The sequence below is a fragment of the Theropithecus gelada genome, chromosome 7b (genome assembly GCF_003255815.1).
Source record: "Theropithecus gelada isolate Dixy chromosome 7b, Tgel_1.0, whole genome shotgun sequence".
NCBI classification, from domain to species: domain Eukaryota; kingdom Metazoa; phylum Chordata; class Mammalia; order Primates; family Cercopithecidae; genus Theropithecus; species Theropithecus gelada.
In genome coordinates this window covers 76,343,777-76,371,751 of record NC_037675.1, presented here as the reverse complement: position 1 = coordinate 76,371,751, position 27,975 = coordinate 76,343,777, and the positions used below count along the sequence as shown (strand labels likewise).

The 27,975-nt window shown below is 43.3% G+C and overlaps 2 protein-coding genes and 1 non-coding gene across 5 annotated transcripts in view; 1 reads left to right on the top strand and 2 right to left on the bottom strand.

Annotated features, from left to right (window-relative positions):
* Window positions 1-9,479, top strand: part of MLH3 (mutL homolog 3) — a 36,107-nt gene extending 26,628 nt beyond the window's left edge. For both annotated transcript variants that reach the window (XM_025391843.1, XM_025391841.1), the window contains 4 exons: window positions 3,288-3,311; window positions 3,414-3,492; window positions 7,114-7,265; window positions 9,059-9,479. In XM_025391843.1, coding sequence (XP_025247628.1) covers window positions 3,288-3,311; window positions 3,414-3,492; window positions 7,114-7,265; window positions 9,059-9,178 — 375 coding nt within the window. In that variant the 3' untranslated portion in view covers window positions 9,179-9,479. The remainder of the gene's footprint in view (window positions 1-3,287; window positions 3,312-3,413; window positions 3,493-7,113; window positions 7,266-9,058) is intronic.
* Window positions 4,944-5,046, bottom strand: LOC112629503. The gene has a single exon (XR_003120615.1). It is a non-coding gene; the product is annotated as a U6 spliceosomal RNA (small nuclear RNA).
* Window positions 9,480-17,630: 8,151 nt separating the features above from the next.
* Window positions 17,631-24,292, bottom strand: EIF2B2 (eukaryotic translation initiation factor 2B subunit beta). Of its 2 annotated transcripts, none has more exons than XR_003120559.1 (8): window positions 24,015-24,259; window positions 23,773-23,893; window positions 23,466-23,614; window positions 22,284-22,447; window positions 21,235-21,330; window positions 20,508-20,649; window positions 19,441-19,507; window positions 17,631-18,189 (listed from the first exon to the last, which is right to left on the bottom strand). XR_003120559.1 is itself a non-coding variant. In XM_025392790.1 (8 exons), exons 1-8 carry the CDS (start codon window positions 24,175-24,177, stop codon window positions 18,032-18,034), a joined length of 1,056 nt encoding a protein of 351 aa, XP_025248575.1. In that variant the 5' UTR covers window positions 24,178-24,292; the 3' UTR covers window positions 17,631-18,031. The 2 variants fall into 2 exon arrangements, 1 of the variants encoding a protein (XP_025248575.1); XM_025392790.1 differs by having other exon boundaries at window positions 20,512-20,649; window positions 24,015-24,292.
* Window positions 24,293-27,975: the final 3,683 nt, after the last annotated feature.

Sequence of the window (27,975 nt, the reverse complement as noted above, 5' to 3'; positions counted from 1 at the left end):
TTTCATCGTGTCCTGCTTTTTTCATTAGTGTTCCTACTCCTTTATCCCTAGCTCTCTTTATTTGGAGCACAGGCAAATCCACATCCACATCATCTAGAAGTCTGAAGTGCTGTACTAATATCTAAAATAGTAATATCTAAAATTAGAAGATAGATGTAGTAGATAAATTGGGGGATAGATTGATGTGGGAAGATTTGAGTCAGAGAGAGCAGCTGAAGGGTTATTGCAGTCGTGCGGGTAAGAGAAGATGAGGGTTGGACTGAGTCAGTAGCAGAGGGAGTAGAGAGGAGTGACATATTTGAGACAGAATTTGGGAGGCGGAAGCAAGAGGACCTGGTGAGCAATCGAATGTGAAAGAATAAAGGAGAAAACAAAAGCAACGGTGATTCTGAGGGTTGTAGCATGGGTGGCTGGAAGGATGGTGGTGCCATTGACAGAGAAGGGGCACAGATGAGGAGGAACAAACCTGCCTAGGAGTTCCATCGTGAAGCTGGGTTTAGACACAGTGAATGTGCCTTCAGGTGGAATGCCCAGCGGATAGGCAGACTTAAAAGATCTGGTGCTTGGAAAAGAAATCTGGGCTGTACATAATATCTATCTGAGAGTTAATAGTGTATATATTTTGATAGTATCAGAAGCTGGAGAAGGGCCTTGAGGAGGCGAGGTTGTCCAGGGAGAATATGGAGAGTGAAAAGGAAGAGAGAAAAGGGTGGAGCCTGTGGAACATCAGCATCCAGGGTGCATATGCTTTGGCAAAGGTCTGGAAAGCTCTGCTGAAAAGATGAAATTCTAAGGATGGCTGAAAATACTTGGGTAGAGAGGGAGGAGGAAAACCAGGAAAAAGTAATATTGCCAAAACTAAGGAAAGTTTTAAGCAAGGAGGGAATGGCCAATAATGGCTCTGAAGTAGAGCCTGAAACGTTGGACTTGGCTGTCATGTGGACATTAGTTGTCTTGTGGAATCATTTCCTGGGGATGAGGTAGGGCAGAAGATAAGAGTGCAGTGAGTCAGGAGCATATGAAGCGGGAGGAAGTGAAGCTAAGTAGACTACTCTTTCAAGAACTTTGGCTACATACAGAAAAAGATGGGGTGAGAGCTAAAGGTTAGAGGTGGTTGGGAAGTGTGGGGTGGGATTCAAGGCTGAGGAAGGGTGTTTGTTTGCTTTAAGACAAAAAAGACCTAAGCACATTTGCAGGCCAAGGGTGAAACATTCAAGAGGAAGAGCAGCTGTCAGTCAGCTCTTGGATCATCTTGGCTTTGCACTTTCCAGAATCGCCTTTGGATCAGACTTTGCTCTGCTTCCAGCAAAGCTCTTTCCTCTCCACAGACATACTTTCTCTAAGACCGCTGCTCCAAATTGTCCTAAATTCAAAAGATAGGATCTGTTAGAGTCTTTTATTGTAATTCAATCTCTAAATATGTAACCAGAAAATTATAATAAAAACTTTTCCTAAAGGAACTTCAAAGACTACTGTTAAGGAGTTTACTTCAAATGCAAACAAACCTCTGGTTTCAGAAAATCTTGATTATGCTATGTCAGGCAGATCAGGAGAGATTTTTGTGTGATTCTGGAAGAAGCTGGAATAGTTTTGGTGTTTTGAGGAGGTAGCTACTTGAATCCTAGCAGTTGAAAGATCATTAATACATCCTTCTATATAGCTCTATCTTCTAGCCTGATGAGGAGGTAGAGGCTGCAGTGAGCCGAGATCACGCCATTGCACTCCAGCCTGGGCAACAATGAGACTCTGTCTCAAAAAATTAAAATAAATAAATAAGGCCGGGCACAATGGCTCACGACTGTAATCCCAGCACTTTGGGAGGCCGAGGCAGGCAGATTATCTGGGGTTGGGAGTTTTGAGACCAGCCTGACCAACATGGAGAAACCCTGTCTCTACTAAAAATACAAAATTAGCCAGGCGTGGTGGTGCATGCCTGTAATCCCAGCTACTCAGGAGGCTGAGGCAGGAAAATCACTTGAACCCAGAAGGTGGAGGTTGAACCGAGAAGGCAGAGTTTGCAGTGAGCCAAGTTCGTGCCATTGCACTCCAGCCTGAGCAACAAGAGCGAAACTCCATCTCAAAATAAGTAACTAACTAACTAAATAAATAAAAATAAAAATATTAAATTATCCAGCATTAAACAGACCATTGGAATATAAAATGGACTGAGATGAGACCCATCACCCCTTCACTAGGCTTACAAACAGATGTTTTACCATCCCAGATATACAAACACCAGAGAGAACAGCAGAGCAGTTAGGTTTGCTCTCCATCCACAGTAAGCTTTGTTAGTGGATTGAGTCTTATGAGACCATCTTTCTGTTTAGGTTCGTTTGGGAAAACGTGATTTTTAAATTATATGTAGTATAGTATCTACTACCTAGCTCTTGGTAACTGTGCTCATTTATAGGCATGGCAGACTAGAGTATAGATGAAGGAGGGAAGAGAATTTCCTGAGTCTGGTTTTAAAAGAAAATGTACCATGTTGTAATCTTAGGAGGCAGATTTACACATAGCCTTTTCCAGGAGTAAAGAAATGATTTTCTTATAAAGAAATCATTAAATGTGCAACAGGTTTTTTTTCTTTTTACCTCCAGAGGTTAAACAAATTGGTAGCATGAAATAGTGTCTGCTTTAAATTTCTTTAAAGTTCTTTTGTAAATATTAATATCCACAGGGATGTAACTATTGAAAAGGTTACCCCAGGGACAGAGACATACAAGGGAGGAGAAATTTCTCAACAAAGGGCCTCAGAAAATAAACTTTCTGACCTGAAGGGAATTGTCCCCAGAAAGCCCGTGGGAACTGAAGTGACTGTTTACTTATGTTTATGATATTTAAGCAAGTGTTATACTGAGCAGTGGCTGTGTTGATGGTTGTTGTGTATGTATTCTCAGTTTGTGTGTAATATTACACTTGTTCTGGCTAAGATTACACACACAAACAGACAGCCTTTTAGTGAGAAGCCTTCCTGATGTTTTGAACTGGTTGAATCATCAAGACTACTCTCACCAGCTATGTAACCTCATTGGTTGAGAAGCTATCTCTGGAGGAAGTCTCAGTAGCTAAGTATATTCTGCGTTCAATAAGAGTTCTGTTCAGTTGCTTGGTTTTTTCACATTCAAAGTGCCTTACAACAAATAAGTTTATCCCCAAGTGCAGTATTGCTGGAACTCTTTCCTTCAGGAGGCATGATTTAAAGAAGAAAATTGAGATATTTTGTAAACTATCAAAGGGCAAGTAAAACATAACGGTAGATTAAAGCCTATTTTCGTTTTGCTTTGTAGGAATTTATCCGAGAACAAGTGGAGGTAAGCTTTTCCTTTATTTTGGGGTTTCACACAGAAGCATCACACATAAAAGGCTTTGTTGTTCCATTTCCTTTTCCTGTTAATAATGTGTTTATGCATTAGCTGCTCCAGACCACAGGAGGCATCCAAGGGACATTGCCACTGACTGTCCAGAAGGTGCTGGCATCCCAAGCCTGCCATGGTAAGCCCTTCAACACAGCAGTGATCAAACGCCTCTGCATGCAGAGCCCTGGCAGGGCTGCCGGGATTACAAAAGAGGCAGAGGGCACATTTACTACTTAACTCTTGGAGAATACAATTTAGATCAAGAAACTGGAATGTACATTTTAAAAAATCACTTTTACAAAAACAAAATCCCAACACATAAATTTGACTGTAGTGCTGCCTGACCTATATGAGTGGAGGAATAAGTCCTAGAGGAGATGCATTTTGAGTTGAATTTTGAATGAGCTGGGGGACATGGGCTCATGGCATGCAAGGGGGAGCTCACTACAGGGAGAGTAAACAGCCTGTGCAGAGACGCAGAACAGAAACAAATTAGCTATGTGAGAAGCAGCAAAGAGTATCAAGAAACTAGGCAGGTAAGAGAACAGAAACCTAGAAGGTCACAGCAAAACCTTTGGATTTGATACAGAAGGCATTGGAATTAGCAAGGGTTCTTTTCTTTTCTTTCCAACTTTTATTTTCGCTTTAGGGGGTACATGTGCACTTTGTAACATGGGTGAATTCCATGTCACAGGGGTTTGGTGTACAGATTATTTTGTTACCTAGGTAATGAGCATAGTACCCAATAGGTAGTTTTTCGATCCTCACCCACCTCCCACCCTCCACCCTGAAGTAGGCCCAGGAGTCTGTTATCCCTTCTTTGTTTCTATGTGTATTCAATGTTTAGCTCCCACTTGTAAGTAAGAACATGCAGTATTTGGTTTTCTAATTCACTTAGGATAGTGACGTTGAACATTTTTCATATGCTTGTTGGCCATGTGTATGTCTTCTTTTGAGAAATGTGTGTTCATGTTCTTTGCCCATTTTTTAATAGGGTTTTAAAATTTTTGCTTGTTAATTTATTTAAGTTCCTTATAGATTCTGGATATTAGACCTCTGTTGGATGCAGTTTGCAAATATTTTCTCCCATTCTGTAAGTTGTCCATTTATTCTGTTGATAGTTTCTTTTGCTGTGGAGAAGCTCTTTAATTAAGTCTCACTTGTCAATTTTCGTTTTGTTGCAGTTGCTTCTAGAGTCTTTATCAGGAAATCTTTGCCAAGGCCTATGTCCAGAATGATATTTCTGAGGTTTTCTTCTAGGGTTTTTGTAAAAAGATGGAATGCACCCATGTGCGGTGGCTCACGCCTGTAATCCCAGCACGTTGGGAGACTGAGGCGGATGGATCACCTGAGGTCAGGAGTTCGAGACCAGCCTGGCCAACATGGTGAAACCCCATCTCTACAAAAAATACAAAAATTAGCCGGGCATGGTGGCACATGCCTGTAATCCCAGCTACTCAGGAGGTTGAGGCAGGAGAATCACTTGAAACCAGGAGACGGAGGTTGCAGTGAGCCAAGATCGTGCCACTGCACTCCAGCCTGGGTGACAGAGTGAGACTCCATCTCAAAATAATAATAATAATAATAATAAAGACGGAATATTTCGTGAATTTGCATGTCATCCTTGTGCAGGGACCATGCTAATCCTGTATTACTCGACTTTTATTATATGTGCTGCCAAAGCGAACACCATTGAGGGTTCTTGAGCAGGGTAATATGATACAATATAGAAAATAGGGAGCTGGGTGAGACCCTGTGAGGAAGGTGCCTGCTTCTCCTTCGCTTTCCGCCATAATTGTAAGTTTTCTGAGGCCTCCCCAGCCGCGCAGAACTGTGAGTCATTTAAATGGTGTTTCCTTTGTAAATGACCCAGTCATGGGCATTTCTTCCTAGCAGGGTGAGAACAGATTCATACTCCTCCATCACCAAAAGTCATCATTGCCACCTTCAAAATGTATCTTCAGTCCGTCTGATTCAGGCTGTCTGGCCCCTCCCTCATTTTTGCCACTGTTGAGTTCTCTCACTTAGTTCCTCATGTTCACTCTGGCTCCCTTTCAAGCCACTCTTCTCTCGGCACCCAGAGGAATCTTTTTGAAACATCCCTCTGAGCATGTTGTTCTTCCAACTAAAATGTGTCAGTGACGACCCATTGCTCTTGGGATAGAAATGTGATTTTTTACTGTGGCCCACAAGGGTCTTCATGATTTGGCCCCTGCCTGCCTCTCCAGTGTCATGTCATATCACTCTCTACCTCGTTCTTTACATCCTGGCCTGCTGTTTTGGTCTTCTACTTCCTGTATGCTAAACATCTGTCAGCTTCGGGGCCTCTGCACTGCCTTTTCCTCTACCTGAAACACTTTTCCCTCCTCCTTCAATTAGCCATGTCTTTCTTAACCTAAAGTCTCAGCCTGAATACTACTTTGCCAGGAAAGCCTTCCTTAAACTCCTCAACTGGGTTTGGTCTTCCTATTATATATTCATATTCTGTATTTTATAGCACCTATATTTATCATCTAAATTATTGTGTAAGTATCTGCTTCATGTTTGTCTCCCCTATTAGACCATAAGCGCCATGAGGACGGAAATTATCTGTCTCATTAACTGCCTGACAAAGCTCCCAATACAAAGTGTATACTTAATAAATATTTGTTGACTGGGTAAATTATGCATAAAGGCAGGTTATAACAATATGAGAGTTTAGGAAGATTATTATGGAAATTAGAAAAAAAGAAGCATATAAAATGAACATTGAGATTGCTATTGGACGATCCATGGAAAAAGATAACCCCAACTTCACAAACCCATAAAGAGTAGGCAAAAATACTGCTCTTGCCTCTTGGAGAAAAACTCTGAAAGGAAGACCCTAACAAGTTAAGGAATGCCTCCTACAGAGATTAGAAAGACAAATACTCCGTAAGAAAAAGCTGAGAGACAGGTCAGTCCTGAAGCCTTAGTTTCATCCATGGTCATAAGCACCAATTTCTTTCTTTCTTTCTTTTTTATTTTATTTTTTTTTTTTTGAGAATGGAGTCTTGTTCTGTTGCCTAGGCTGGAATGCAGTGGCATGATCTTGGCCCACTGCAACCCCCACCTCCTGGGTTCAAGCGATTCTTCTGCCTCAGCCTCCCAAGTAGCTGGGACTACAGGCGCGTGCCACCACGCCCGGCTAATTTCTGTATTTTTTTTTTTTTTTGAGACGGAGTCTCGCTCTGTCGCCCAGGCTGGAGTGCAGTGGCCGGATCTCAGCTCACTGCAAGCTCCGCCTCCTGGGTTCACGCCATTCTCCCGCCTCAGCCTCCCGAGTAGCTGGGACCACAGGCGCCCGCCACCTCGCCCGGCTAATTTTTTGTATTTTTTAGTAGAGATGGGGTTTCACCGTGTTAGCCAGCATGGTCTCAATCTCCTGACCTCGTGATTCGCCCATCTCAGCCTCCCAAAGTGCTGGGATTACAGGCTTGAGCCACCGCGCCCGGCCAATTTCTGTATTTTTAGTAGAGGCGGGATTTCACCATATTGGCCAGTCTGGTCTTGAACTCCCGACCTCCTGATCTGCCTGCCTCAGGGTCCCAAAGTGCTGGGATTACAGGCATGAGACACCGTGCCCAGCCTATAAGCACCAATTTCAAGCAGGATTAAAGCCTCATTAAAGAAGCCTAAGAAACATGTTACTTTTTCCAGATATTTGGCAGTGACCCAAGGTCAGCATTGGTTTCCCACTATACACACTATAACCTTCTTGTTTCTCTCTTTCATTTAGGGGCCATTAAGTTTAATGATGGCCTGAGCTTACAGGAAAGTTGCCGCCTTATTGAAACTCTGTCCTCGTGCCAGCTGCCATTCCAGTGTGCTCACGGGAGACCTTCTATGCTGCCATTAGCTGACATAGACCACTTGGAGCAGGAAAAACAGGTACATTAATGACTAACAGGAGCAGGAGGGAGCAAAGTTTATCTTCTCTTTCTTTTCTGGCTTTTACTACGCAACTGTAATCTGTCTTAATCCTTTCCAAAATAGGAGAGTTTTGCAAAATCTGCATTGGAAGTTTCACATAAAGCCTCACCGATTTCATTTTCCAGCTCAAATCCAAAATGGAGCTTAGACTGAACTGTCAGGTCACCTACATAATGGCTTTGTATTTTAAAACTTAACACATGTACAGACTTATGTATCCTGAATATCTATTGCCTGCTGGCCCTAGGTTTGATAATTTGCAGTTCTTCCTAAAGCTACTGAAAGTTGGTAGAAGCACAGTAAATTCACTGTTGGCAATATAGAGCCTCCACATCCAGTTTCTTGATAGTACCTGCTGGAAATGGTGATCTGTGACTGTACCTGGCCATCCCCAAGGATCTTGAGTTATAGTTTGAGGATGGTCAGACAGGGACCCAAGCCTGGGGATCTCTACATTATGCTTTGGCCCTAATTATCCAGCAACCTGCAAACTACAATGTGGGTAATGCAATAAAGGCACAGAATGGCTTAAATTAAGAACCTCTGTCGTTGTTATAATCTTCAATGAAGGAGAACATGGAGAACATAACAGGAATGTCTCTGTTGCTGCTTTCCAAAATCTTTTTTTTTCTTTTTTTTGTTTTTTGAGACGGAGTTTTGCTCTTGTTGCCCAGGCTGGAGTGCAGTGGTGCAATCTCGGCTCACCGCAACCTCCGCCTCCCGGGTTCAAGCAATTCTCCTGCCTCAGCCTCTGGAGTAGCTGGGATTACAGGCATGCGCCACCACACCCGGCTAATTTTGCATTTTTAGTAGAGACGGGGTTTCTCCATGTTGGTCAGGCTGGTCTCGAACTCCCGACCTCAGGTGATCTGTCCACCTTGGCCTCCCAAAGTGCTGGGACTATAGGCATGAGCCACCACACCCTGCCCCAGATCTTTTCTTTTGCTAACCTTTCCCTGCTAAGGGATATAAAATCTTTTCATGCATGGAGTTTTCAGGTACTAATGTTTTCTGACTCAACTAGCTGATTTTACTTCATTAAAACCTCTTTGTTTCACAAAGAAAAATACGAAGAAAGTTTTTTTCCATTGCTGAAGAGCTTGGAATCTAGACTTAAAGTTATCAGTCCCCTTTGATCCTTAAAAACATCTATAATCTCCATTGAATCCACAAGTTAGAAATCTAAACAGATTATAACAACCAGACTTTGGAAATATTTGTATGCTACCTACATTTTCTTTTTCTTTTTTTTTTCTTTTATTTATTTTTATTTTTTTGAGACGGAGTCTCCCTCTGTTGCCCAGGCTGGAGTGCAGTGGTACAATCTCAGCTCACCACAACCTCCATCTCCCAGGTTCAAGCAATTCTCCTGCCTCAGCCTCCTGAGTAGCTGGGATTACAGGCGTGCACCACCACGCCCGGCTAATTTTTTTTGTATTTTTAGTAGAAACAGGATTTCACCATATTGGCCAGGCTGGTCTCGAACTCCTGACCTTGTGATCCGCCTGCCTCAGCCTCCCAGAGTGCTGGGATTACAGACGTGCACCACCACGCCCAGCTAATTTTTTTTGTATTTTTAGTAGAGACAGGGTTTCACTATGTTGGCCAGGCTGGTCTCAAACTCCTGACCTTGTGATCCGCCTGCCTAGGCCTCCCAGAGTGCTGGGATTACAGGCATGAGCCACTGTGCCCGGCCTATATGCTACCTACATTTTCATATTGCTAATTGAAGTTATTCTTTCTTCCCATAGATTAAACCCAATCTCGCTAAACTTCGCAAAATGGCCCAGGCCTGGCGTCTCTTTGGAAAAGCAGAGTGTGATACAACGCAGAGCCTGCAGCAATCCATGCCTCCCTGTGAGCCACCATGAGAACAGAATCACTGGTCTAAAGGAACAAAGGGATTTTCACTGTATGCCTCTGAGCAGAGAGCAGCAGCAGCAGCAGGTACCAGCACGGCCCTGACTGAATCAGCCCAGTGTCCCTGAGCAGCTTAGACAACAGGGCTCTTTGTATCAGTCTTTCCTGAGCAGATGATTCCTCTAGTTGAGTAGCCAGATGGAATTCAAGCCTAAAGACAGTTCATTCATTTGCATCCATGGACACAGAAGGTTGCCATATAGTATCTACCTTTTGCTACTTATTTAATGATAAAATTTAATGATCGTTTGATTGGTTGCTTGGTTTGTTATTTGAAGGGTGTGATTTTTGTTTCAGTACAGTTTTTTTTTTCAAGCTTCACATTTGCGTGTATCTAATTCAGCTGATGCTCAAGTCCAAGGGGTAGTCTGCCTTCCCAGGCTGCCCCAGGGTTTCTCCACTGGTCCCTCCTTTTCCCTTCAGTCTTCTTCACTTCCCTGTGCTGCCGCTTCACGTGCTGCATCTCAGACTTAAAGAGTTTCTCTACTTTCAGTGAAAACACTCTCTAGGGTCTTTCATCAGGCCTTTAGTTATTTTAGGGGTAAAAACTATGGATAAAAAGGACAAGGATAGAACAGAGAAAATTTAAAGTCCTGTTCCGGGTTTTTTGTTTTGTTTTCTTTAAAAACTCAGAGACTGAGGCCGGGCGCGGTGGCTCAAGCCTGTAATCCCAGCACTTTGGGAGGCCGAGACGGGTGGATCACGAGGTCAGGAGATCGAGACCATCCTGGCTAACACGGTGAAACCCCGTCTCTACTAAAAAATACAAAAAACTAGCCGGGCGAGGTGGCGGGCGCCTGTAGTCCCAGCTACTCGGGAGGCTGAGGCAGGAGAATGGCGTGAACCCGGGAGGCGGAGCTTGCAGTGAGCTGAGATCGCGCCACTGCACTCCAGCCTGGGAGACAGAGCGATACTCCGTCTCAAAAAAAAAAAAAAACAACAAAACTCAGAGACTGATGTTCAATATCCCAAACCAGTAAAATGGAGAAAATACTATGAGCTTGTTTTTTAAAATATGATTTTTTTTTGGTACTTCATAAAGTATCTCTTTATGTGACAGCAATTGTCATATCAAAACACAGCATATCTATGTTCAACCTAACCAAATATGTTTACAGTTTCCCTTTCAGGAGACAAGGGTTCTTTGTGTCCCTTTCAAACAGTATCTTGGTGTTATTACATTATGCCTATCTATTGCCCTTATAATTTCACTTGGGACCAGGACTGATCATTCTGCAAATGCTTGTTATGCCATTCTCAATCTATTTTTCCCACACCTTTTCACATGATTTGTGGTTAATAGGACTCAATAGACTAAAATTGCATAGTAGAAAAAAAAAATACAAAAAGCCAGCTGGTAATGTTTATTGCAACAGGGGTGCTATACAATTAGTAAGAGGATGCAATGAGAATTTCTACTTTTGTATTTCCTGACCAGCCTGCTCCAAGTGGCTTTTATATCAATGGAATGATTTTCCTCATTTTTTAATACAGGAAACCAATTCGTGCTCATGGAAGAAAAGTTCCTTTGCCAGCAGCCTTGAAGTGAATCTTACAGGAGCAATGAAAGTATTGCATTCATTAGCATCTGCCCCAGAGAAGGTTCAGGGAAAACCTTCACTTGTTTTCAAGGGGATCCTTGTAGACTTACATAATTAGAACCCTGAAGAACAGGCCCTACTGTCTAAAAATGGCTTTTATTCTTCTAAATACATATAAATGGGTGTTTTATAGATGGGAAAACATGACCTTAGAAAGGAGGGAGTTTTCAGAGGATTTGCAGGCTGTCAGGGGCTCTGCCTCCAGGCCCAGCGTGGCAGTGTGGCCTCAGGGCCTCCGCCTCCCTGCTTAAGGGCTGCACAGAGGCCAACTGTCCTGGGAGTTGTAAAAATCTTTTCGGGTCAGACCAATTTGAGAGATTTTAAAAAGTGTCTCAATGCCTCTTATGATTTCAGAAGGTTTTGCTATATGTAATCCCAACTACAATTTTCTTGAGAGTAGCAGAGGATTAGAAAAAGTCCTCCATAAATTATGTAATTGGTCTTCCTGGCTAGCCTGACTCAAGCAATGTCAGAAATAATTATTCTATTTTCATAATTTATAAGTGTGGGAGCAGGCCTCAGCATTCAAACAACTTGTTAGAGAAAAACATCTAATAGATTACCTTTATCGCCTATTAAGGTTTTATGTTGTTTTTAACTCAGATGCCATAAGAACAAAGATACATGTAATTTATAATAGTAATCATTAATACCTATATTGTGCTTTAAGGTTTACAAAATATTTTTTCTCATACTTTATCTTATTTTAATTTCTTTTTTTTTTTTTTTTTTTTTGAGACGGAGTCTCGCGCTGTCGCCCAGGCTGGAGTGCAGTGGCCGGATCTCAGCTCACTGCAAGCTCCGCCTCCCGGGTTCACGCCATTCTCCGGCCTCAGCCTCCCGAGTAGCTGGGACTACAGGCGCTGCCACCTCGCCCGGCTATTTTTTGTATTTCTTAGTAGAGACGGGGTTTCACCGTGTTAGCCAGGATGGTCTCGATCTCCTGACCTCGTGATCCGCCCATCTCGGCCTCCCAAAGTGCTGGGATTACAGGCTTGAGCCACCGCGCCCGGCTTATTTTAATTTCTTGACAGTCCGTGAGGTAAGGTGGTAGCTTCATCACCATTTTACAAAGTGGGAAACGAAGGTGGAGAACCATCCTCTTAGGAACCTGGTTGTCCCCCTTTGTATAATAAAACTTCGAAGCTTGGAGCTGTTAACTGGTTTGCTGAAGGCTTAGCTGTGAGAGCCAGAATTCAGACCCAGGTCTGAGTGACTTCAAACTGCACACTCCTTCCCATTATTACCCATATGCTGTCCCTTATATTTTTAATTTATTAGGAATTCATTCATTTATAAACTTGGTGATTCACCTTCATTCGATTCTGGTCACTGAAGGCTTTAGTAACTTCAGAGTAAAACTTGAGAGATGAGATGTGAAATGCAGCCATTCTTGAGAGTTCCTTTTTCTGTAACATTCATCAACACTTCATTGAGAAGTGAAGGTTCCTATGGCTGTCTCTGCCTTCAAGAGGTTTAGCTTTAGTCAATGAGAAAGACAAGGAAACTAACGATAGAATATAGTAGCTTCCTCTGGCGTTAGGTATTACAGAGTCACAGCTAGTGACAGCTAGCCTTTTATTATTGAAAGAAGAGGAGCTAACAGTCCCACTATCAGAATTAATACTAGAGATGGCAATGGGAGCTAGTATCGGAAAAGCTTAAGGCAAAACATAAAGTGTAGGCTAGAATGAAGCTGGAGAATGGGGAGGGGGCTTGGGTAACATCCAGAATCTGGCTGGGGACCTGGAACTACATGAGATGTAAGAATGGAGGGGTTCTAGCAGTAGTCAGAGGTCAGGTACAAATGAACAGCTGGGATCTGGGCACGGCAGACAGTGAAAAAACCCAGGCAAGCAAAACGGTCAGAGCAGGAGGGGGCCCAAGGCCACATTCTTGAGATGTGGAGGGGCTGAGGAGCCATGCCAAGTGAGAACAGATGCAGCTCAGCAGTTCCTAGCAAGCCCTGACAAGCCAGCTCAGCTGAAGCTTCGGGTGGGAGCCAGTCATGGCACAGTGGAGTGAAGGAAGAGCAGTTTCAGGCACCCAGAACCTGACCCCCACGACTTGTTTTCCACCTGAAGAGCTACCCATTCCATCCAAACCCTTTGCAAAAGTCTGCTAACAGAGAGAACCGGCCAGTATGCTGGCCACTCACGATCATGCCTGTCTGTCTTTACCCTCTAAGCTGAAGCTGCGCGTCAACGGTGAAATGGCAAAAAGGTGGGTCCAGAAGAGGGGAAAAGAAGGAAGTCTGGGAAAACAAAATGCTGAAGAATCTGCACCAAATAAACCCTTCCTTCCTTCTTCCTTCCATCCCTCTCTTCATCATTCAGCAAATCTTCAGTGAGTTCCCTTCTGAATGTATTGTATCAGAACTTGTGCAGGATATAAAGGGGAAAAAACAGGTTATCACATGGTTTAGGATGTTTCCAACCCTTGGATCATTTTCACCGCAGGCCCATTAGTTACAGAGCACTCAGTCTTACCCAGAAGCATCGGATCTAGTCCAGGCAACCGGATCCAAATGTGTGGGAATCGCAGTGTGCTGCATGTGGGAATCTATCAGGCCAGCATGACTTGAGCAGCAGCCTGCAGAAGTGGGATTTGGCCAGCCTTGCCTGACTCTGGCCTTACAACTTGCTCTTATCTACTTCCAAAGTAAGGAGTGCCCCATGGTGGGCCAAGCAGTCCAAAAAAAAGTGGCTTGGAGTTAGCTACCGCAGTTAGCAGTTTCTCATTATTCAACATTGCATTACCTCTTTTTCACATTAGTTAACTGCAGAATTTTATTTTCATGTATTTGTTATCTTTCCAACCCCAGTGTTGTAGGAAGAATATTACATATAAATGATGACTTAGGAATCTTGTCAAATTTTTGTTTCTTCAGCACTAAGTAGCTTATTTTCTAGGCAGGTCTTAATTCTAAATGTAACATGCTTGAAAAAAACACTATTGAAAGGATCCATCTCTTCAGCATAGAATTTAATATACATATCAGGCAATCACCATCTCAAGCATGATTAGACTCAAGCGCTGCCCTCCATCGTGTGAGGGATGCCAGGAAACTGGAAGCTTAGACTTTAGCTCTTTATTATTAAGTTGGTGCAAAAGTAATTGCAGTTTTTACCATTAATAATAATAGTTGCCTAGCCATTGTGCAGTACCTTGCAAGAGCTCTTTGGCAAATGAAAGAATAATTCAAAGCAAAGTAGGCCAGATATAAAACACTTCCAAATCACATTTCAAAATTGTCCTTTCGTGTCAACTAGGTGCATGTCTGCTAAGGGAGTTTTTGCAAGGACAGGTGGATAGTATGAGGCCTTTACAATAATCACATTACCATCTGGTACTATCTACATGGCAGAGCCGTTCTGATGTAGTTGTATTATCACAGATCATTACAGAGTATGCCAGTCATTCCATGATGGGACTGTGACTGGCAGCCTTTCTTAGCCCAAAGACTGATGCAACAGATTGCTTTGAGAAATAGTTTTGAAGCACATCCATGAAACATATGATCCTATGGGTACCAGCATTGATTTCTTTGAGGTATCGTTTTACACTTCAGTTTTTCCTGGTAGAGTATTTTTCTGAGACGTCTCTTCTGAGGCTAAATTAGGAATTTCTGCTCCTTCTTCAAGTTCCAAGAATTGTGCCTCTCCTGCCCTCTGCCCAGACTGGAAGATAGAAACCGTGGGAAAAGAAGTGTCTTTACAAACTGCAGTTATCTAACTTGGTTTATTTAACATATTCAGGAAGACTTTCACATCCATGGAATCCTAGTTCTATTAATTCTCTCCAAGCTACAACAGTTGTTTTTTTGTTTGTTTTTTTTCCGAGTTTCTCGGTTCTGCCAGCAAGGCAGGGGTGGGAGGTGGGCACCCCTGATACCAATGCTGACAGGTAGTGAGTTGACGTGGAACTTCTGTTTCCTCCTGTTCAGTTCAGGTTCTCTCTTTCTGATACTTACCCCTCCTCAAATAGGGAAACAAAGAGAGGGGAAATAGGAAGATGAGCCTTAATAGGGTTTACTTAATTGGGGGCATAAAGGTTCTAAAAAGTATGCATTCCTGGCCGGGTGCGGTGGCTCAAGCCTGTAATCCCAGCACTTTGGGAGGCCGAGACGGGCGGATCACGAGGTCAGGAGATCGAGACCATCCTGGCTAACACAGTGAAACCCCGTCTCTACTAAAAATACAAAAAATTAGCCGGGCGTGGTGGCGGCGCCTGTAGTCCCAGCTACTCTGGAGGCTGAGGCAGGAGAATGGCGTAAACCCGGGAGGCGGAGCTTGCAGTGAGCCGAGATCGCGCCACTGCACTCCAGCCTGGGCGACAGAGCGAGACTCCGCCTCAAAAAAAAAAAAATAAATAAATAAATAAATAAAAAGTATGCATTCCTGCAGTTCTGTTCTTAGCACTGTAAGAGCTGATCAGAAAGAGAGCTTCTACCCTTATAACCTTCATCCATCTCAGTCATGCCTGGGAAGGATGTTGGTGCTAATTTTAGACACAGAGACTAAGATAGACAAAGGACAAGTATCATAAAACATTTTTGGAGCCAGGAACAGATTTAAGTTCCTTGCCTCACTGCTGCTCTTACTCCAAACCACACAATTGTACCCAAGTGAATTGCTGTTAGAATTGGTGCCTGTGGAGGAGACAATTGCTTGTAATTGGTAGCTACAAGCCACTTCACTGAGAAAGCATGGGGTCTTAGATGCTTTAAGAAATAATAGAAAGACTGAGCCTGAGTGAGTCAGGCTCTTCTGAGTCATACAGTTTTTAGGTCAGTGTAAAATACTGACTTTCTGAGGTCTTACTTTTTTCCCTCTCTGGAAGACCTAAAGCAAAGATCTCTCTCAAAGAGGTATTAAAGAGTAGAGGCCTTTCCCTCAGAACCTACTTCTGCCCAGTGTTCACCAAAATGTGGTTTCAAATCACCTGTTCAAAGCCCACAGGGTGCTTATTTGTTAAACATGCAGATTCTTAGTGCTCCCTCCACCCACACAGACACTGCACAAGAGGCCCTGCTTTGGACCACTAGTTCCTAAACATGGCAGAAAATCTGGATCACCTGGGAGACTTTTTAGGTTAAAAACCGGAAACAGTATATAAGCATAAACATGTCAACAAAATGAGAGGATGTCCCTCTGCTTGCCGTGCTTGGTATTTTACTTCTATACTGTTTCCCTATACGTGTACATATAATTTTGTTTTGTTTTTGTCAGACAGAGTCTCACCCACTCTTGCCCAGGCTAAAGTGCAGTGGCCCAATGGCACTGCTCACTGCAGCCTCCACTTCTCCAGTTCAGACTCCCGAGTAGCTGGGACTACAGGTACCCACAACCACACCTGGCTAACTTTTGTATTTTTAGTAGAGACTAAAAATTTTATTATAGTATTTTAGTTTCACGATTTTGACCAGGCTGGTCTCAAACTCCTGACCTCAAGTGATCTGCCCTCCTTGGCCTCCCAAAGTGCTCGGATTATAGGCATGAGCCAGTGCGCCCGGCCAGTGTCGTTTTGTTTTCATGAAATGAGTCCGTATTATGCACATTGCTCTGCAGCTTTTTGTTTTTCCCAGCTTGTTTTTAACAGAGTATCAAGTGGACTTCCTTGCAAATCTGTCCTATTAACATGAGGATCACAACTCAGATGCCTACAGGGGTTAGGCAGATAACATAAATGAGTTAAATGGATCCAGGAGGAACTGCAGAAAACTGGAGATGTTTCATCTTATTGCGTCAGATATTACCCAACCGCAAACTAACTACTGCCATTTGGAAATGTTGGCCCAGAGTTGCCAAATTTGAGTTTTCAAGAAGAGCAAGATATCTGAATTTTTAAAATGTGCAATCTCTAGATTTTTAAATATTGGTAACAAATTCACATTAAATGCAGTGAACCAGCCCAAATGTCTTCAATCCAGACACTGCCCCTCCAGCCATCCTTCTGAAATTTCTATTGCCATGTATAATGTTCCACAGTGTAACTGTCAATACTTACTCAACATTTCTCCTATTGCTGGACACTTAGGCTATGACATTACAACTACTACACTCTGTATAAATCTTTGTGCTTATACAAATATGGAAATACAGCTTCCAAATTGCCCTCTAAAAGGTTGTACCAATTTATAGTCCTATAAACACTGCATGAGACTATCCTTTTCTGGGAAGCTTTAAACAGATTCCCAGGTGGTAACCCAGAGATCAGATGCAGTAGGTCTAAGATGAAACCCAAGACTGTGTGAGTGACCGGAATGACTCAGGTGATTCTGATGATCAGAGAGGTTTTGGAACTACCGTTTTAGCCTATTAACAAGCTGTTTGGGGCCATGAGCAGTGAATTGTAGAAGAAACTGTACTTTTATTTGTACTTCTGTTTTTTAATTTTAGAGACAGGGTCTTGCTCTATCATCCCAGGAGTGCAGTGGTACAATCATAGCTCACTGAAGCTTGAACTCATGGGCTCAAGTGATCCTCCCACCTCAGCCTCCAGAATAGCAAGGCCACAGGTATGTGCCACCATGTCTGGCTAATTTAAAAAAAAATTTTTTGTAGAGACAGGATCTTGCTATGTTGCCAGGCTAATCTCAAACTCCAGGCCTCAAACAATCCTCCCACCTCAGCTTCCCAAAGTGCCAGGATTACAAATGGGAGCCACTGCATCTGGCCACTACTTCCATGTTGTACACTTTTCCCGCTAACTACAGCCCTCTATGCAAACACAAAAAAGGCTCTGCTGCTGCTGTTTCAAGCAGTTCTGTCAGAGCAGGACAACAAATAAACCAACTATGGAACCTTCAAGTGGCTTTTATTGGCAGAGCCTAGAAGAAGTGTCGTAGCCATTTCTGAGCAAAAATCTGTATCCCAGCAAGGTATTCAGTGTTATGTTTAACACACTACTGAACCAGAAAGTTTAAGTTCCTGACACAGACGCAACCAGGTCACTAAAAGGCTCCTAAATCAACAGGTTAAGCCCCGCTGCTGTGTTAAGATCTGAAAGGCAAGACACAGTCCTGGATGTGTGCCCTTGATACAGGGTGACTAAAAAGGCAGGCAACAGTATCAAGGATTTTTTTTAGGTGTACTCCTGTGCACTCCCACATTGCAAGGATGTGTTTCAGCAGCAGCCCTCAAGTCTCCTCTTCATCCTGTATCTGCCTAAGCAATCTCTGCTTAGGACAAGTGTGGTCGGTCATAAAACATGATCATCAGGATGGTAGAGTTCACTCATCAGGCGGTAGATGTAGGAAGGTGCATTCCCACCAATGTTGGAGATAAAGAGGGTAATGAGCTCTGGTGGGACGTAGTCAAACACAGGGCAATGCACGCTGACCTTCTCCAGAATGTCCCCTGAAAGGCAAGCACACGTGCTAAAGGTAAAACTGAGCCTCCCTCTCTCATAATTAAGTAGCATATAGATTCCAGCCTCGAGAATGCAGGCATATTAGCTCCCCAAGGATGGGAAGCTATGAAAAAATGCAAACCAGAAGAGATGACTTCAGATCATGACAACCCCTGCTTACAACTCTTCCGTGCCTCTGCATAGCCCTTAGAATAAAATTCAAACTCAGGACTGAAATTTAAGATCTGGGCCCTCCCTGCCACACCACATGAATTACAATTTGGACCACTCTTCCCCTTGCTCATTACTGTCTAGCCATGTATGCCATCCTTTTCTAACTGGCTAAGCCCCCTGCACCAGCTCATGGAAAACTCTATGATCTTCATATGGTGGACTGTATTCATTCAGGACTCAGATGAAATGTCATCTCATTAAGACCCTTCCTCAATCTCAGTTAGGCCCCTAGCCACTTTCTATCACATCAGCCTTGCTTGTCCTCAGGCATCCCATGACCTGATACTTTCTCATCTGTCTTCCACAATAGAATGTGTGGGAACAAGGCCTTATCTTTTTCATTCATTGTTATATCTTCAGTGCCTGGAAGAGTGCTGGATACATTGTAGGTGCTCAGTAACTATTTCCTGAAGAATGAATGTTGGTTTAAATAAAGGGATGAAGTCATTCAACTTCCAAGAGGAACTAGGACCCCAACTACTATGCGTTGCTCTCAGAGGGTGTATAAGGCCACCCTTGCTGATGAGGCTGCAGGCATAATGAGCTGAGCTGCTGCCTTCAGAAGAAGCCAGAGAAAAGAACCCTAACACATGAGATTATCCAGGCTACAGGCAAGTTTTCTAAGTAGGAACATTTCACAGCCTGCTTCCTTTGGGAGTCAATTTACCAAAATGACTCCTTATATAGCAGGAAAACAGGTACATTTTCCCAACTGGTTGTTGATATCTCAAAGAGCATGCAAAGCCAAACCCAGACAATGCTAGATGATCCAACCCACAGTAGCCCCAACAAATCTAAAATACATTCGTCTCAGGACAAATTAACATGGACTTGATCAGGTCCTCAAGCACTTTGAGCTGCTAAAGAAAACAGTCCCCCCAAGAAGTATGATAAAAAACACAATCTGACAGCATTCAGTTCTACTGACCAACAAAACGACAAAAAGACCAAAACACATGCACGCACAAACCCCAAATACACACAACACATGCACGCATGCGCACATGCACACACAGCTTTTGTACCTTCTGTGAATGGCAGGACTTCTTCAGGAGCCACAAACTTATGAAATGAGTCTTCTTCATTGGGGAACTAGAAAGGAAAAAATTTTTAAAAACTAGAGACCCAGCAATTCCACTCCTAGATATGTACCCTAGAGAAATGAAAACATATGTTCACACAGAAAATTTATACACAGATGCTTATAGCATGATTATTCACAAAAGCCAAAAGGTGGAACCAACCCAAATGCCCATGAACAGATGAATGGATTAAATTGTGGTATGTTCATATAATGGAATATTATTCAGCCTCGAAAGGAAATTCTGACATTACAACATGGATGAACTTTGAAAACATCGTGCTAAGTGAAAAAAGTCAGGCACAACATGTCACATATTATATGATTCCTTTTATACAAAATGGAAAAATCCATAGAGACAGGAGCAGATTAGAGGAGATGGGGAGAAGGAGAAATAGGGAGAGATTACTTAATGGGTACAGGGAGTTTTTCTAGAGTGGAGAAAAAGTTTTGAAACTAGAGAGTGGTGGTTGTACAATGCTGTGAATGTACTAGATACCACTAAATTGTATACTTTAAAATGGTTAATTGTATGTTATGTGAATTTCACCTCGATTTAAAAAATAGAGACTATAAATAGTTTGATGTTTTCAAAGCAAATAGCTTCTATCACTGATGAAATGTCTCTTCACTTAGTCCCTGCTTGTATTCAGGTTACAAAGGACAGGCCCTGCAACAATAACAAAACTGATTCTATGATCCTAGTGTCAACCTGCTTGGCATTTTCAGAAATGGTCAGGTGACAGGGAGTGGTGGCAATCGTAAGGAAAGGACCTTTCCCAACTACATATTGTCCTCACAATCTTGCCTTCCTAAAGCTGGCAGCTTAGAACTCTCAACTATTTTACTGAATCAAGACTTCTGTGGTTCTTTCCAGCCTCCACTGGGTGTAATCCATTGAGTAAATGCAGATAAATGGAGGCCCTGGAGTGAGTTGGTTGAAGTCCCAGAGTTCAAGCCTACCCTTTGGCTTCCTTCTTTCTGCTGGCTTCTAGCTAGAGACAGACACACATACCTGTGGGGAAAGTTTGAACATAGGTGCACAGACGATGAGTGGGGTGGAATGGTGTTTTGCTGCCAGTGCCAGAGTGTGAGTTCCTGTCACAGCTCTCAGGGCACCATTGGCCAGGATGGTCTTCGTGCCAATGATTACCTTTGAGACAAGAAGAAAAATGTGAGTCATCCTGGGGGTGGAGCCTTAAAAGGGCCACTGGCCACAAAAAGCTGAATGCTCAGGCCTCAGAATGATATCGTGAGGGGTCACAGACTGGTAGAGGGGAAGGGATCCCTGGCTCAGTACAAGTTCTAGCTTAAAAGTAGGTTGCCAAGGAAAGAATGAATGTAAAATGGGACAAGAAACTGCAAAACCTACTGCTCTCAGTCCCATATTTTCTGGAAATTGAGATGCCATACCTTCTGAGAAGCCAGAAACCTTTTTCATTCACTATCCACAACTGCCAAGCTCTTTGAGCATAAGGCAGGAGCCCTGTAGCCAATCCCTAGCAACTGACACTCTTGCTTTAGTTCTATTTAATACTTCATTGTTTTCAATGCTTCAACCAAATTTAGAGGCTACTCCAAGAGAGGAACAATGATGCAGAAAAAGGGAAAAGAAATTCAGTATGTACTTTGAAAGGTGCTAGAAACTTCTTTCTCTCACCATGGATATTACAGGAGATAAAAATCAATTTTAGAAACATAACCTTCATGAATTCAACATAAGTCCAAATATGCCCACCTTGTTGACTCTTGACATAACGGCAAAAATGGCAGCATCAGTCATGACAGTTGTCTCAATACCTGCTTTGGACAAATTCACAGCCATTTCATGACCCTGCAATGGGAGGGAAAGGCTGATTCTAAGAGAAAGAGTGAGAAATAGTGAAGAGTGCTCTCAAATGTAACTGGATCTGGGGAATTGTGTGATATGGGCATATCCAGCACATAATTTCCAATAGATAACTCATTTTTCGGACAACTAAGTTTTTGGACTATCATAGCTCTGGTAAGCTGTAGGGAAGCCCAGAGGAAGCTAATAAATGTCTAGTGCTCCAGCCACAAAACTGGAAATACAACGTGCGTGTATAACATAATCACGATTGCTGACAAGATAGCTCCTGGCTCATTATTTTAAAACATCCTGCATCCTTACATATTTCCTTTTTGAGACCTATTATTTACTTAGGATCGAGTGAGGTCAGACCAAGCATCAGTCATCCTCAAGGTAATTTACCCTGCTTTGATTCCTAAAAGAACCAACCTATGTTTCCTTGGACCCAGCAGTTCACCACCTTTTTTTTTTTTTTTTTTGAGACAGAGTCTTGCTCTGTGGTACAGGCTGGAGTGCAGTGGCGCTATCTTGGCTCATTGCAACCTCTGCTTTCCAGGTTCAAGCAATTCTCCTGCCTCAACCTCCAGAGTAGCTGGGATTACAGGCATGCACCAGCATGCCCAGCTAATTTTTGTATTTTTAGTAGAGATGGGGTTTCGTCATGTTGGCCAGGCTGCTCTCAAATTCCTGACCTCAGGTGATCCGCCCGCCTCAGTCTCCCAAAGTGCTGGGATTACGGGCATGAACCACCACTCCCAGTCCCAACTTTCTTAAACCACTATTTAAGAATGTTCACAGGACGAACACCTTGAAAATTCCCTTAATGTTTTAGTTTATCTTCTCAGTGTCTCAAAGTCTTGCTTATCAATTCGAGGTTGGAATGGCCCTACCCATCCCTTGTTTATTTCTTCTTCATTTTCCATTTTTCTTAGTAGCAGCTACAGCAGTCTCCTTACCTGGCAGAAAGGAGCGCACTCTGCTACAATGACATGGAATTTCCTCTTTCGGGCAGCCTCTTGGAGGAAGGCCTCTACTGTTCGGGAGAAGCCAATGGTCATGATCACCTCATTGGAGTGAATGTGCTCCAGAGCCTGGGCTGCAATGTTCTCCGTTGTCCCTTCTGTAAGAACAGTTTTGAAAAAAAAAATATATATATATGTCTATATATATATGAAATTGCTATGCTATATCACAAACACACATTATGAGTGTACGGAAAAAGATGTCTGCCCTTCACATGCACTGCCAACCCAGCAGACCCTGGTACCACAGGGTTAATGTGCTTAAAGTGAAATGTCACAATTTTTTTTTTTTTAAATAGAGATAGGGTCCCACTATGTTGCCCAGGCTGGTTTTGAACTCCTGGTGGCAAGCAATCCACTCACCTTGGCCTCCCAAAGTTGTGGGATTACAGGTGTGAGCTACCACGCCCAGCTATGTCACAATTTCTTAAAAGCCCCACTCTGGGATTTTCTGCCTGCCCTCTTCCAGAAGTACCCCTATCTATCAACCACTTCTGTCACTACAGAGCTCCTTACAACCGATTTTGAAGACAGTGAATTCAGCCAAGGAATGGCAATCTGGGAAATCCTAAAGTGCTGAGAATCGGGTAAACAGAGCTTCTGCCTAAAAGAACTCTTCCTTCAAAAGGTGGCCACAACACTTCTACGTGAGAGAGAATGGCCAGAGAAGAAAAACGGGGGAGGAATTTGGAAGCAGCTTCTTCATCATCTGATTATAATGAATATCTGCAAGTCACCTGGACCGCAATGACAAGGGGGATAGAAATGGTATACGTGTACGTGTGTATAAAAATTCAGAGATAGTGAAGGAGGTCTTTCGACCTGGTTCTCTAGGGAGTTCATCTTCTTTACAATGAAAATAAAACTCTGTCCTAATAGAGTCTGTGCCACTCCACAGACTTGCAGTCTATCAAGGGTTGGTCTGTAAGGAAAAGTAGAGAGGGTTACTTTGGTCCCATCACCTGTTGCAACATTTCCTAATCAGGAAGGAGGACAAACCTCTGAGAACCAGAAGACTGGTAATATCCCATCTCTGCTAATGAACAACCTTCAGGGGCTTCTGTTCCCTTATTTGCCTGTGACCAGTCCCATTTTCCCAGCGATCAGGCCTCTTACCCAGCTCCACTAGCAGCTCATTAATCGCCTCAATGGTGTTGGACTGGAGTTGGGCATAATGGAAGCTGAAATCCTCGTTCAGGCCTCCGGACGTCAACAGTTTGTGCAGGGACTCCTGCTGATCACTCTCGTCGCTGCGTCCATGGAGTCTATAGAGGCAACAAGACCCAAAGAGAGAGGTGGGGAGGAGGAGTGGTCAGGCAGGTAACAAGGGCTGCTCAGCTCCAATAAAGTCTCCGAGCAGGGAGAGGGGCCCGTGGAAAAAGTGTCACTGGATCCAACCCGGAGCCCAGGACGTGAGCCTGACCTGCCATACTCCTCCCGGATAATCTTGAGCACTCTCCGCACCATGTTGCCCACGGTGGTCTCGGAGGGCTGAGCGGCCGTCATCCTCCTGCCCTCTCTGCGGATCAGCTCCATCAGCTCCCCTACAGTCCAAAAGAGAGAGGATAAGAGGAGCCAACGCGAAGTGAGGCCTGGGAAACTTTCAGCCTTGGGATCGGGAACAGACAGGGGCCGGGTTCGCTGACGGAGGCAGGCCGGCCTCACCCGCGTTGCTCCAGCGGTGGTCCGTGATGATCTGGCGTAGCAGCCCCAGGGTCTCCCGAGCCATTTCCTCGGAGCTGCGCGGCCCACCACCCCGCTTCAGGGTCTCCACGAAGCTCTCGATCCTCTCTGACAACTCCGAGCCCTTCGCTGCTGATCCCGGCATCTCTAAGGTAGCTGCCTTCAGCCTTCACCGGCGGAATCCACACCTGCCAGACCACACAGTTTGCACTTCCGGGGCGGGCGAGGTCGGCTTCCGCCGTGAGGGGAGGGGGGAAACCACAAGTTTGAGGGGAAGCAGGCCACGCCCCTCGTTGCCACTCTCCCGCCCCCTTCCTCTGCCTGAGCCAATCACAGACGTGGGGCTCGGGTTGTTTAGTTACAACCGGGCCCGCGCGCCTCGGGGGCTGCAGGCTAGGAAGCGGCCTTTCTTGGCTCAGCGGACGGTGAACGGAAGTAACCCGTCCGGCCTGTAGAGGGTGGCTGGTCCCGTTGCTATGGGAGCAGCAAGTCTCTACGAGCCCCTCACCGCGACTTAAGGCTACACTGAATTAGTTGCGGCACTCCCTCCTGTCTTCCCAGCTCGGTGACCGCCCGAGCTGTCACTCTTGAGTGTCAGCTGACACTGACGTTCCGAATGCGTGTCCAGGGTCGGCTGCCCCTTGGGCAGATGTCTCACTTTTGTTCTGTTACATTACTTGGTACCGTTTGCGCCTGTATCTAGTAGGTTCATCTCTCTGAAAACAAGGATGATATCTTTTGTTGCTTTTGTATTCTCAAGGCCTAACACGTCTAATAGAAGATAGCGAAATTAAGAGATGAGGAAGACTACGAACCATTAAGGAGATTCAAAGTGGGAGCCAATACAGAAGCAAAGATAACATCCTCCGATTTGGACAGAATTGTCCTCCTACAGAGAGGCCAGAGAGTATAACACAATACCAAGAGTTACCATTTACTTAAAGCTTACTGGATGTTGGGAACTGTGTGTGAATTGTCTCAGTTAATAAGGTCTGAAATAGGTCCTTTTATCTCCATTTTACAGATTGGAAAACAGACCCACAGAATTTAAGCAGTTAATAAATGATTGGGTTCATACTTAAATCCAGGTCTTCCTGAACCCAAAGTCTGTGTGTAATAGAAATCTCTATTTGCTTAAGATAAATTCTTCAAAGTGGAATCCTTAGGCGAGCACATTTTAAAGACTTTTGTTACAATTAACAAATTGCCCTCCAAAAAAATTATGTCAATACCAAAGTTAGCCAAAGGTAGTACAAAGAAAAGAAAATTACAGGTTAATATCTCTCATGAACATAGGAAGCAAAAATTGCAACAAATTATTAGCACATCAAATCCTGCAATACATAAAAAAAGAATATGTAATTACAAAGTAAAACGTAAACCTGGTATGCAAAGCTGATCAAATACTTAAAAATCAATGTCATGTGCCGTACTAACAATCTAAGAAGTAAAACCACATAATCATGTCAATTGATGCAGGAAGAAGCATTTGACAAAATTCGATATTCATGATACAAACTCTCAGAAAACTAGAACAAAAGGGAACTTCCTGAACTTGATAAAAGATATCTACAAAATCCTACACCAAAAATCATACTTCACAGTAAAAGATTGCTTTCTCCCTAAGATCAGGACAAGGCAAGGATGTCTACTTTCACCACTCCCATTTAACATCAATATGTGAAGTCCTAGCCCTCGCAATAAGGCAAGAAAAAGAAAAAGCATACAGAATGGAAAGAAACTGTCCCTGTTCACAGGAGACATGATAGTCTACACAGAAAATCCCAGAGTCAACAGCAACAAAAACAAAACCTCCTAGAACATAAGTTTAGCAAGGATACAAAAACTGTATTTCTATGTACTAGCAATGAATATCAGAAATTGAAGTTGAAAACACAGTTGCTCTAAAAAGCCATAAAATATTTGTCAGTTTTGCTGTGTTAGTTTTTATTTATTGACTTGTTTATTTTGAGACAGGGTCTCACGCTGTTGCCCAGGCTGGAGTGCAGTGGCATGCTCACTGCTCACTGCTCACTGCAGCCTCAACCTCCCCCGGCTCAAATAATCCTCCCACCTCAGCCTCTTGAGTAGCTGGGACTACAGGCACACACCACCATGCTGGATAATTGTATGTTAATTTTTAAATGTCTTTAAAATTGTATCAATTTACATGCTGGCTAGCAGTTACCATATTATAGCCAATTTTGGATATTGTCATTTTTTCGTATATCAAGTCATTAAAAAAATAAGGTATATAGGCCAGGCATAGTGGCTCATGCCTGTAATCCCAGCACTTTGGGAGGCAAAGGTGGGCAGATCACCTGAAGGTCAAGAGTTTGGGACCAGCCTGGCCAACATGGCAAAACCCTGTCTCTACCAAAAATACAAAAATTAGCCAGGGGTGGTGGCACATGTTTGTAGTCCCAGCTACTAGGGAAGCTGAGGCAGGAGAATAGCTTGAACCTGGGAGGTGGAGGTTGCAGTGAACTGAGATTGTGCCACTGCACTCTAGCCTGGGTGACAGAGCAAAACTGTGTCTCAAAAACAAACAACAACAACAAAAACCAAGGTGTATAGTATTTTATATATACTAAAGAATTTTTATGTGTGTGTATGCAAATTATAAAGCATGACGACGAACCGGTTGAGGAATGTGAACCAATTCCTCACCTTGAAACTAAAATATTTGAATTAACAGATAGAAAGCAAAGCTGTGTTGGCCAGGCATAGTAGCTCACACCTGAATCCCAGCACTTTGGGAGGACAAGGTGGGAGGATGGCTTGAGCCCAAGAGTTGAAACCAGCACTGACAACAAGACCCCCATCTGTACAAAAAATTTAAAAATTAGCTAGGTGTGGTGATACATGTGTGTAGTCCCAACTACTTGGGAGGCTGATGGGGGAGGATCTCTTGAGCCTGGTAGGTCAAGGCTGCAGTGAGCTATGTATGATCCTGCAGTGAGCTATGATCCTGCCACTGCACTCCAGCTTGGGCAGCAGGGCAAGACCCTGTCTCAAAAAAAGATAATGAAAAGAAAGAAAGTAGAACTGTGGTTGCTAGGGTCTGAGGGGAAGGAGAGAGTTACTGTTTAATGGCTACAGAGTTTTAGTTTTGCAAGTTGAAAAGAGTTCTAGAGATAGATGGTGGATAATGGTTGTGCATTTATATTGCACAACAATGTGAATGTACTTCATGCCAGTTTAGTTTCACTAAACTGTACACTTAAAAAGGTTAAGATGGTAAAATTTATGTTCTGCGTTATTTTACAATTTAGGAAATATGTGGTATATTTCACTTTTTCTGCTCAGTATGACATTCATAAAATTTATCCATGTTACATGTACCTGTAATTCTCTTATTTGCACTGGTGAATTTGTACTGGTGAGAACTTGTAGTTCTCTTATTTGCACTAGTATTTCACGTGACTGTAGCATAATTTATGTATTCATTTTTTTTCAACAGACGTTTGGGTTGTTTCCAGTCTTTTTAGGGAGGTGGGTGAACATAAACTATAAATAGTCCTGTGTATGTCTTGGCACTTATATAAGTGGAACAGCTAGATCAGAGGCTATATGAATGTTCAACTTTACAAATAGATCTAATTGTACAAAGTGGTTCAATTAATGTATGCTCCCTCCAGCAATATTTAAAGAGTTTCAGCTGACCTACATCCTTACTGACATGTGATATTATCAAATATCTTATTATTTGGGAATCAGGTAGGTATAAAAGGATATTTTACTGTGGTCTTAATTTGCATTTTCCTGATTACTGTTCATTATTTTCTTTTTTTTTTTTTTTTTGAGACGGAGTCTTGCTCTGTCCCCCAGGCTGGAGCATAGTGGCCGGATCTCAGCTCACTGCAAGCTCCGCCTCCCGGGTTCACGCCATTCTCCTGCCTCAGCCTCCTGAGTAGCTGGGACTACAGGCGCCCGCCACCTC